At 38.9% G+C, this 12,466-nt stretch overlaps 1 protein-coding gene across 4 annotated transcripts in view; it reads left to right on the forward strand.

Annotated features, from left to right (window-relative positions):
• Rfx3 (regulatory factor X3) overlaps positions 1–12,466 on the forward strand; it is a 349,065-nt gene that overhangs the window by 315,554 nt on the left and 21,045 nt on the right. For all 4 annotated transcript variants that reach the window (XM_029567638.1, XM_017800265.2, XM_029567639.1 and 1 more), the window contains one exon: positions 9,543–9,696. In XM_029567638.1, coding sequence (XP_029423498.1) covers positions 9,543–9,696 — 154 coding nt within the window. The remainder of the gene's footprint in view (positions 1–9,542; positions 9,697–12,466) is intronic.

Raw genomic sequence — 12,466 nt, forward strand, 5'->3', positions numbered from 1 at the left:
TGAAAAACAATTATTTAAATAATTTTTATATAGACTTAAGCCTAATGTCTGGGAAGTATAATCCCTTGATTATACTACAGCTGGCCCAAATAAATCAATTTGTTTTTACACTTAAGGTCATTTGAGGATCTGTTCCTCATGGGTAACATGGACTTGGGAGGAGCTCATGGCTCCTTTCTTTTACCAGTTCCATCTATGTGAAGATAAGTCAAAGGTCCTGCTAGACCATGTCTGGCTTCACTTGGAAGCATGAATGAGATGTTTCCTCTGAGTTGACCCTCCTTTTTGTAGACTGAACACTGGTTCAAGTCCATCTGGTGGGGTCTCCATGTCCTCCCTGAACAAGAGGACAGGTGACTCACCACAATTACAGGACATTTTGAGAGATGTTCCATAGCCCCCTGGAACTTAGTCGACCTTGGAGGGCAAGGGGCAAAAACTGTCCTTTAAGTCCCTCTAACCACATTAATTTGGCCTCAAACTATGGCTGTTAAAAATCCAATAAGGTTAGTTCCACCAGTCTGGTACTTTTAATTATCATGTGCTATGTAGATAAGGATCAGGTAAAAAAAACCCAAATATTCTCAGATAAACCTTGACTAGATAGATATATATTTTGTTCCTTAAACCAGTTGACTAAACTATGACCATAGACATTTTAAGATTATGTGTATATTATTTTTGTCTCATCCTTTATATATCATAACAAACCTACACAGACCTTCATCACTTGCTTGGGCTTTCTATTTTTTTTTTCTATTTTAGAAAATATCTTCATTCCCATATTCTTTTAACACCTTTTGCATTCTCATTTTCTTTTAAAAAAATAATTATGAGACATAATAGCATTAACAAATTTTCCTGCTGTTGTGAGACTTCTTTTCCTGGGGATGCTAAGCAATGCTTATTCCCTTTTAAAGTTCTAGTATCAAGCCAGTGTTTGATTAAAGTTTTACTGGGGAACCAATAAATTTATTGAGCTTACTTACCGAGATAACTGAGGGGTTGCTGAGGTGCATGTATGACCTGAGGGTATGCACACTGGAAAGCCTTTACCCAGCAGGGTCATGCCTTCTCTTCCTAGCCTTTTTGTACCTATGATATTTGTCACTACAAAGATTTGTTGACATTTAAGTCACTTGGGATTAATTTTCTATGACATAATGGAAGTCATATGCTTTAAAACAAATGTTTTAGCCAGGTGTGTTGTTACATACTTTTATACATACTTTTATTGTATAATTGCAGAGAGGGTGCTGAGCAAAAATAAGCATGCATGTCCTCCTCTGCTATTTACTGTGAAGGTGACTAGGTACTTCAAGTTCCTACCTTGAGTTCCCTGCACTGTAACCTGGAGTTATAAGCTAAAATAAACCTTCTGTCTTGAGGGTTTTATGTCAGAGTATTTTATCATAGCAGCAGAAATGAAACTAGAACACTAGGGAAAAATCACTGGGAAAATGCTTTCTTTAATGTTAAGTAAATTTAATCTAGTTGTTTATTGAAGATTATTATTTATATTTTTCCCTGAGCATTTTCCATTTAACAAGGTATTAAACATTTCTCATTATTAAATGCCTTTGGAAGCATGCACTAGTACCCCTTTATCTACAGAGACTATTTTCTGGGACCCACAAGATAGCAGAAACCATAGGTAGTACCAAATCAATACGTAGACACAAATATACACAAATACATACAAATCTATACATACTCTGTGGTTTTTTTCCATACGTACATAAATACATACCTAAGATTAAAATTTAATTTATAATTTAGGAACAGAGACTAATAAAATAAAAATGCAATAATGATGAAACTAGAGAAATTTTTATTAAAAAGAAAAATTGTGTTAATGTAGTATTTCCTCGCCCCTTGCTCTCTCTGTCTTATCCAGACCCAAATCTTTTGGTACTTGTCCTCATCCTTCCTGTGATGAGATGAGTCAGTGCCTCCACCAAAATTTGAAATAAGATGAATAATGGGGTATTATGACACAGCAAAATATTACAGTACTAGGTTACTTAACATAGACACTGTGATATTAGGATAGTTGACCTGATAACCAGTACAGCTACCAAGTGACTAACAGATAGGTAGTAATACAACGTGACACCTTAGACAAAGTGATGAGTCATATCTTGGCAGAACAGACTAGAACTGCAATGAAATTTCATCACACTTACTCAGAATAGCACATAATTTAAACTTACAAATAGTTTATTTCTGGAATTTTCCAGACTGAACTTTTAAGACTGAACTAATACCATAGAAAGTGAAACTACAAATAGGAATTATTGTCATTTTTAATATTCTCACAGTACTCCATTATTTAAGTGTCATACATTAATATTCTCTAACTCCCCTATTATTGAATATTTAGATTTTGGGGGTGTTTTGGTGGGATTTTTAAAAATTATGTAATGATTATCTGTGTACATACTTGTATATGTATTTTAAGATAAATCTTGGGAAAGGGCATGAATATTTTAAAGTCATTAATCCTATTTTAATTAAGTATATTATCTCAGTGCTGACAAGGTGTGCTCGATAGCTTTACTGCCAACTTGACACACCTGGGTTGAGGGAGCCTCAGTTGGGGGATTGCCTCTATTGGACTGGCCTGTGGCCATGTCTGAGGGGCATCTTCTTCATGAGTGATGTGGGAGGGCCCAGCCCACTGTGGGTGGTGCCACCCCTGGGCAGATGGGCCTGTGTTGCATAAGAAAGCAGGCTGAGCAGAGGCCAGGGGAACAAGCCAGTAAGCAGCATTCCTCCATGGCCTGTGCTCCAGCTCCTGCTTCCAGGTTCCTGTTCTGAGTTCCTACCTTGGGCTCCCTGATGAACTGTGACCTGAGAGATGTAAGATAAAATAAACCTTTTCCTCCCCAAGTTGGTAGTGGTCCAAGTGTTTTGTCACAACAATGAAGAAACAAAGTAAGACACAAGGTATTAGATATTCACATTTACCTACAGTAGGATTTTTTTTATTGTCTGAATTTCATTCATGCATATAATGTGTTTTGATCGAGACTACCAATTCCCTCCCTTCCAGTTCTTATTCCCCCCACCAATGTTCTCTCCCAATTTCATGTATTCTTGTTTGTTTGTTTGTTTGTTTTTGAGTCAGGACCTCCTCTGACCTGGTATTTACTATGTAGACCTGGCTGGTCTGGGTCTCACAGCAATCTACCACCTCTACCTCCCAAGTGCTGGGGTTAAAGGCATGCACCACTATGTCCAGCATGTTATTTTTTATGTATATTTCTATAAAATTTTTGTGCATTTCATATATAATATCTTAATAATCTTTATACCCCCTCCCCCATCCAGACCCCCCCATAGCCCACCTCACCAGATTTCATGCATTCTGTCATATATGTTAAGGCCTATCAAGTCAAGTTAGTGTACTCAGACGTCCTTCAGTGCAAGTTCATCTGCTGGGGTCTAGTCAGTCTATCTAGAACCTCTCCCTTAAAGATCAACTCTCCCTCACCCAGCAGTAATCAGCTGTCAGTTCTTCAGCTAAGGTTAGAGCGTGCTGCCTATTTCCCCAGTTCTCTGCTGAGTTTTTGTCTTTTTGAGTTTGTGTGGGTCTTGTACATGCTGACACCATTGCTGTAGGTTCATATAAGCAAGGTCCCAGGGGCCTGTAAGACTGCTCCCATGTGGTTATGTACCTCCTCCCTTACTCTTACAATCCTTCTGCCCCCTCTTCTGAAATGTTCCCTGAATTCTGGGTGGGTGGAGTTCAATACAAGAGTCCTGTCCAAGGACCCACACTCTGCAGACTCTTATTCTCTATGCTTTGGTCATTGTGTACATTTGTGTTCATGGCCCTCTGTTGCATAAAGGAGCTTCTTTGATAGGAGTTGAGAGATGCATTATTTTTTCTACCCCTTGTTCCACTATGCTCCGTAGTGTAGAGGTTCCATTGTAGATGTGTCATTTAGGGTTGGACATCTCACAGACACTTATTTTCTGTGTGTGACCAGTTGTGAAATTCTTTAACAGTCTCCATCTGTTGCAAAAGAGCTTCTTTGATGAGTGATGAGTGGCATACTTGTCTTATGTTCTTTTTTAAAAACCTACTGAGTGCTGCCAGTATGGGCATGGGTTTAGGGCCATCTATGGGATAATAGGTAGCCTCTCAGGGACTGCATCTCTGTAGAAAATGGATGTTCCCTCTCCCACCAGCCATCAGTTACCAATAACTCCTCAGCTGGGAGTTGGACTTCATTAGTACCTCCCCCCTCTCTGCTGGGATTTTTGTCTGGCTTGATCTTAGGCAAGTCTCGTGCATCTGTCACAACCACTATGAGTTCATATGTGCAGCTTCCCTGTTGTGTCTAGAAAACACTGCTCTGCCGTAGCATCTACTGTCTCTGGTTCTTAGAATCTTTCTTCGCCCTCTTCCTAGATGATCCCTGGGCCTTGGGAAGGGGGCATGTGATATAGATGTCTCATTTAGGGTGAAGAACTCTGCAGTCTCTTACTCTCAGCATGTTGACCACTTCCCAGTCACAATGTTTATATTTAGTAGAAAAAGAAGTTTCTCTGTTGAATGTTGAGAGATGCACTAATCTATGAGTAAATTTATAAGTCATTAGGAGTTGGTTTACTACTATGTCCATTTATCAGAATAATAGGAGTAAGTTCTTCCTTAGGTCCTATGACCTACTGTTCTTGACCCTATTAACAGTGCCAGGCATGAGTTCCATCTTGTGGAGTGGGCCTCAACTCCAATCAGCAAGTGGCTGTTTACTCCCATCACATTTGTGCCACTCTTGCACAGTGAACATGTCTTGCCAGACCAGTCGTTACCATAGTTTGCCAGACTCACAGCTGGGTAAGACTGATGATTGCTTTTCTTCCCTGGTTGTGGGCATGGTATCTCCCAGTACCATGAAAGCTGGCCAATAGGAAGAAGTCAACATTAGTTTGATTTATCCCTGTTCTATGACTCAAATATATGGTGTTTTCAGTAGTAGGATCTTACTATCAAGCTATAGAGGATAACCAAGAACAGTAGCAATAGCCTGTAATATTTGGGGTCTTTGGAACCCCACTGACCAACAACTCCAAAAAAAGATAACCTATTCCTGGAGCAAAGCTTTTTATTTGCCAGCCTATGGTCTCCAAGAGAGGCAGTCTCCCTGCATTATAGGGTAACTCCGTTTAAACTTTTGTATATCTTTTAAGAAGTTTCTACAATAGTATGTATCCATATTGCTTTTTCAAAGATCTTTAGTGGTAGTTATCTGTCCCCATACTCCTTCTTCTACCCTGTCCTACCATCTCTCACCCTACTTAATTCACAAGTAGGGCTTTAACTATATTGATGGTGTTTATATAAATGGGCTCATATAGTTTGATTTCTTAAATTACTGATATCTGTTAGATATATTTTCAGGCTAGGAATAGTATGTCTACTTTATTTTTTAATTATTGTTGATAATCCTATAGGTAGATTAACCATAATTTGTTTAATTAGCATCCTACTAGTTGACATGTAGCTTTTGTCACTAATACAAATATTGCTACATTAAAACTAACTTTGCTCATTTGTCTAAATTTCTAGAATTAGAAGTGCGCAGTCAAATGAGTCGACATTCTAAATTTTGATAAATACTGCCACATTCCCCTCTACAACAGTCTCAGGAAGACTTGTGGAGACAGTAGAATTCTTTTATTAACTTACTCTATAACACTATAATATACTCTCTTATGGTACAGTGGGTAACAGGTATTAACTTGTATGTGTTTAGTTTTGAATCTTTAATCTTACATTTTTATCTTTGTTGGCCATTTGTCTTTCCTGTTGGCCATTTGTCTTCACTAGGTAGAGGTCTCTCACAGAAATTTGCCTGCCTCTGCTTCCTGAGTGCTAGGATTAAAGGCACGCCTGCCACACCCAGCATCAATAGCTTTCTTAAGATGCCTTGTATATGGGCTGGAAAGTTGACTCAGCGGTTAAGAGCACTGACTGCTCTTGCAGAGGAACCAGGCTCCTTCCATTCCCAGTACCCACATGGCAGCTAACAACCATCTTTAACTCCTGTTCCAGGGGATCCAACACCCTCTTCTGACCTCTGCTGGAATTGTATGACATGGGTGCACTTATGCACATGCAGGCAAGACACTCATACACATAAAATAAAAATAATTTTTAAAAAAATGCTATGCTGGATGTGGTGGCGCAAACCTTTAGTCCCAGCACTCGGAGGGCAGAGGCAGGTGGATCTCTGTGAATTCAAGGCCAGCCTGGTCTGCATAGTGAGTTCCAGGACAGCTGGGGCTACAGGGAGACCCTGTCTCAAAAAGATGAAAAAAAAAAAAAGCCTTATATATTAGTTCACCTTATCCATGAAGGATATATTCCAGGGTCTCAGTGGATACTTGAAACTACTAATATTACTGAATCTAAAATGTAATGTCTTGTACATATTTTTTAAATTTATTTATTTATTTTTATTTTATGTGTATGAGGGTTTTGCCTCCATGTATGTAGGCGCACCCATGTCATGCAGTGCCCACGGTGGCAAAAAGAGGGCATTGGATCCCCTGCAACTGGAGTTACAGATCCATGTGGGTGGTGGGAAATGAACCCGGGTCCTCTGCAAGAGCAACCAGTGCCCTTAACTGCTGAAACATCTCTCCAGCCCCTGCCTTGAACATATTGTCTTTAAGGACTTATCACAGACTGTGACTGTAACGTTTATAGTTCAAATATCACAGAAAATCTAACATGAATGAATTTCTTTTCCTTTGTCACAGTTGCACAGATAGATTTATTCTGACCATCAATATTTGCAATCTCAGCATTAAAATTTCTTTTTATCTGCAGTACTTTGACATACCTGAATTGCCAGCATCTCTGCCCTTGCACTCTGGGACCATTATATAGCTTAGACTTGCTGGGCTGAAAGATGATCCACATCCCAGATGACAAGGAGCCAGAGTGCAGGTGGTTTCATCATACAATGCAGAAGGACACATGATCTAAAACTTGATTATTTCTGGAATTTTCATTTAATATCTTCAGACTATAGTAACTAAAACCAAGAAAATCGAAACTATAGATAAAAGGAATTGCTATGTATTAATTTATTTGATTCTCAGACAAGTTGTTATGGTCATAAGCAAGATTACATGAGCCAGATGTGGTGATTCACACTTGTCATCCCCACTCATGGGAAGCCTAGGCAGGTAGACTGCCAGAAGTCCCAGACTGCCCAAGGTATATATTGAGTAACAGGCCAGGCTAGGTAACAAAATGAGGCCCTGACTCAAAAGTAGGGGAAAAATTAGTTGACATATTGTAAATGGGTCTAACTTAGCATACAAATTTAACATTTTTTTCTTCTGTTTGTGTAGTGATTTTTTTTTTTTAAATCAGAGTTCTCATCAGGCATTGATTGTGCATGCCTTTAATCCCAGCACTCTGGAGGCAGAGGCAGGAAGATCTCTGTGAGTTCAAGGCCAATAGCAAGTTCCAGGACAGTTGGGGCTACAGGAGATTCTGTCTCAAAATAACCAGAGAGAGAGAGAGAGAGAGAGAGAGAGAGAGAGAGAGAGAGAGAAAATGAACAGCAGACCCCAATCTTGTTCTTTTTGGGCAGCTGATGTGATTACTGCTAGGTGAAGAAGAACTGATCTTCTTTAAGGGAGGGACTCTAGACAGGCTGACTAAAACTCAGTGGATCAATGTGCACTAAGGGACATCTGGGGACACTAACTTTACTCAATCAGCCTTAACATAAATGACAGAGTGCAGGGTGAGGGGGACGCTAAGGGAGGGTGCCGATGGGGAAGGGGGTATAAAGATAATTAAGATGTTGTGTGTGAAATACACAAAAATCCAATGAAAATATACAAAAAATGAGAGTTCTGTTTGTATAGTGATCCTCATTCTCACTGCCATAAACAAATATGACTTGTTATTCTAAATGTTATAGTCAATTATATTTGTTTTGTTCTCTTCATTTATATGTTGATTTCTTATTTTTTTAGTTCATTTTAACCTTGAATTAACTATATAAGTTAGGTAAGACTAAAAACATTGCTTTTATTTTCCCTAGAGCAAAGCAATTATCAGGGACATTTTTTGAGACCAAGAGTTAAGTAGCAAAGAGCCAGTTTCAGAATCCAGACCCTCTGTTTCTGATGTCTAGTTGGTGATCTGTCATTTGATAAAGTAAATGTATGGAATTTGATATCTTTGTAGCTCTGTTTTTTAAAAAGGTTGAAAGAAGCCAGGCGTGATGGCACACACCTTTAATCCCAGCACTCTGGAGTGAGTTCAAGGCCAATCTGGTCTACATAGTTCCAGGACAGTTGGGGCTACAGGGAGACCCTGTCTAAAAAACGACCCCCCCCCCCAAAAAAAAAGATTGAAAGAATGAAGCAGAGAAACAAAAGTCTTCTATTTTTTTAAATGTGCCTGGGATTTTACATTGGTCATTGCAAATAAGGCTTACCCATATTTGTGATAATTTTGTCTCTTACTCTGAAGACTATAATAACAAGTTCAGTATTTGTAGACCAAAAATCTTTAGAAAAAGACAATTGAGTAAATTTGGTACAAAACACATACACACAAATGTATACATCACTCTAACTTTTAATCACAGATATCAAAAAGGTTTAAAATGCAATTGACACATCTCTAGTGAGGCCGGGATTTTATTTGAACTTATTTCTCTTTTTTAATGCAATAGATTTTATTGTTTGTATTCTGTCAATATGGTTCATATTTGTATAATGTAATATGTAAACATTTACATTTTTTCCAAGTTAATCATTCCTTAATTGACTTACAATTCCTGTTTCTATTGGGGGGAATCACCTTAATTTTAATGTAGATCAGAAAGAAACTGGAGTAAATACATTTGTTTTCCTATAAAACTTGCTAGAATCCCACATACTTAGGGACTGTTTCATGGAGATTAACTACTTCAAGAAACTTTGCTTAGCATTTTTGTATGCATTTTCTGGCACAAATACATACATTTCTCAAAGTACTCTAAGGATGATTGTCACCTAGAGGTGGCAGAATGCCAGTTATCATTGATAAGATGTTCACTCTGAGTTGCTTTATCTTATACCAGGGATATTCAACTTTTCTGAAGTTGTTTTTTTTGTGTGTGTGTGTATCTTTTTTGGATATTTTGGTTTTTTGAGACAAGGTCTTCTTGTAGCCCCAGCTGGCCCGGAACTTGCTGTGTAGACCAGACCTGCCTGCCTCTGCCTCCTGAATGCTGGGATTCAAGGTGTATACCTTGCCCAGCCAAAGGGGCAGATATGCTATGTATGATAATAAAATGGTCTTTTCCATTGAGGACCCATCTAGCTCTCGTAAGGATCAGGATTATTCCTTAGTGAAGATGGAGCAACCATCTGTAATTGTTCTGTCACGAGTTTTATGCTATAAAAGCTTATGTTCCCACATAAGCTCTCAATCTAACTTCTTTTAAAGGTAAAACATGTTGAACTCTTTGTCACTAATGCTGACTTCTTCCCTGGCTTTTCTCTTGGTACAGCTCAATGGTTATCCGGGACTTAACATTACGCAGTGCTGCTAGCTTTGGCTCCTTTCACCTGATCAGGCTGCTCTACGATGAGTACATGTTCTACTTAGTAGAGCATCGTGTTGCTCAAGCAACAGGAGAGACACCCATAGCAGTGATGGGCGAGGTAAGGGAGGCTTGAAGAGCTATGAACTACTGTTGCTGTTTATTATTGTAATTCAGTATATGTGTGTGTAAATAATTGAATAAAACAGCTTCAGTTCCGGGAGAGGCAGTGAAATTGTTACAAGGGATCCTCTGACCATGTGTGTTTTGAATCACAGCATTCTAAAATTACAGAATGCACCATGTCACTGAAATGTTTGTCCATGTAAAAGAAAACCTTAAGAACCATAAGACTTAAAAAAAACCTGTTGAGTGGGAGATACAATCAATGCTTCTGATAAAGCTAAGGACTAGGAAAACCAAAACAAAGAGTTAAATATGTATTTTGTAGACGCCACCCCAGCCTTCAAGAGCAAAATAAATTATTTTGTTTTGGAATGATCATGATCATGGTGGGGTGATGATAAATGACACTTTTTACTAAGTCCTTCAAGATAATCAAGCAGTTACTATATACAATCCTGGAATAATTCAGCTCTGCCTCATTTTTTGTTGTTTTGTTTTGTTGAGACAGAGTCTCAGTATACAGTCCAGGCAGGCCTTGAATTCAGATATCCACTTGCCTCTGTTTCTTAAATGCTGTAATTAAAAGAATGTGCCACCATACCCAACTCTTGCTCATTTTATTATACCGATTGGAGTACTTATACCATGCTGAATTAGGTGGGCAGTGAGAAGAGGGGGAGGAGTGGAGGAAAGGGGGCAATGGAGGAAGAAGAAAAGGGACTGGAGAAATGGCTCAGTGGATAATGTGTTTGCTGCAGAAGTCTGAGGACTGGAGTTCAGCCCCAGCACCCATGTATTAAAAAAAGAAAAACAGACATGACTGGGTGTGGTTGTACACATGTTTAATTTCAGCAGTAAGAGGCAGAGGCATGCAGATCCCTGTGAGACTGAGGCCAGTCTGGTCTACATAGCGAGTTCAGGCCAATTGGGGCTGCAGGGAGACCCTGTCTTTAAAAAAAACAAACAGAAAAACAGAAAAGTGATGGCATGGCTTTGTTCATCTATAATCAGCACTGGGACACAGAGACAGGAGAATCCCCAGGGGGCTACCTGGCCAGCCATCTTAGCCAGTCAGTAAGCTCCAAGTCAAGGAGAGACACTTTCTCAAAAAATAAGGTGGAGGGCAATAGCTGAAGACATCAAATATCTACTTCTAGCCCACACATACAGCACCCACACAGAGACACAAACAACACACACACACACACACAACATACACACACACAACATACACATGCATGCACAGGCACAGGTTCCCCCCCCTTACAGAGAAGTGAAGGTAAATATTAGTAAATTACTGTTTGATAAACAAAATAAAAGCATAAACAAAATATTGATATTGACATACATCAAGGACCTCCATAAATAGTACAATTAAGTATTCTAATGTAAGTAAAATGTATGCAAAATATATTTTGAATGTTGCCAGGCATGGTGGCACATGCCTTTAATCCCAGCACTCGGGAGGCAGAGGCAGGAGGATCTCTGTGAGTTCTAAGCTAGCCTGGTCTACATAGTGAGTTCCAGGCCAGCTGGGACTACAGGGGAGACCCTGTCTTAAAAAGGCCATATATATATATTTTTGAATGTCAGCTGAAATATTCCTCTTTTCGTTTCTTAATAAAATCCCTTACAGTTTGCTGATATATATATACATCTTTGTATTTTTGTACTTAACTGATGCCAAATAGGTATATATGTCAGATAAAGCAAGAACTGCTGTAGTTTTTAAATAAAAGGCCAAGCAATCTGGATTTTTCTTCAGTTTGACCTCCTTTTACTTTAGCTATCTAGATATCTTCTTATAATACACAGTGTCATGAAAGATTTCTCAACTCAGAGTTCAAGACTTCTGAAATGAGACTGCCTTTTAGTATATTTAGCACATTTGCCACCGAACCTTATATGCTCTAGGGCTTCTTTACTAATAGTGATAACAGTGTTTCTTACTGTTACCTTGTGGTCTATTCTCACACATGGTCTTTGCTTTCCTTGCATGGATAGGGAACAAAGGTACTGGGTATAAGCCAGTCATAGTGCAAAGGCTCTAGCAACCTCTGCATATGATCTTACAGGAATGCTAGCTCAACTCAAATGAGATATATCATCAATACTACCATCTAATCATTCTAAGAGACACTCTTCTTTTAGCTACATAAAAAGATTATAAATGAATATGACAGGTTATGGCATAAAGCAAAGATATATTAATGAAATCTGAGAGTAGAAATGAGACAAGCTGCCTTCTCTAAGGTCAGAGCTCTCAGTGTACCTTTTAGTCTGTTTGTTTATTGTATCCTTACCCAGTTTGTAAGAAAACTCTTTCCAGTGTCTAAGCTAACCCATTTTTCAGTCCAGAAGGCAAACTAAGGCTAATTTTCTAGATTAAATCTCCCCACAAAGGATTATAGCTTGGATGCCTTTTGGCAATCATAGACTGTTTGTTGGCCTTAATCGTATTATGTAAAATTTCTTGATATCTGTAGAAAGGAGGATATTCAAGAAATAGAAAAGCTTTTTTATCCCTTCATGCTGGCCTCATGTATATCCCAAGCTTACCTCTCTTAACCTTTTGGAGTTCCTTTTCCAAATGTCTAATGGCCGTGGGAGAGCATGCCTGAAACCCTAGCACTTGGGAAGTAGAGGCTGATGAACAGAAAATCAAGGCCAGCCTGATCTACACAACAAATTCAAGGCCTACCTCCACTTCATGAGACCCTATCTCAAAACAAAACAAAAAAATAAAACAAGGGGGGGGGAGAGAA

Source organism: Nannospalax galili, unplaced genomic scaffold (genome assembly GCF_000622305.1).
Source record: "Nannospalax galili isolate Female #2095 unplaced genomic scaffold, S.galili_v1.0 scaffold241, whole genome shotgun sequence".
In the NCBI taxonomy this organism is placed as follows: Eukaryota; Metazoa; Chordata; class Mammalia; order Rodentia; family Spalacidae; genus Nannospalax; species Nannospalax galili.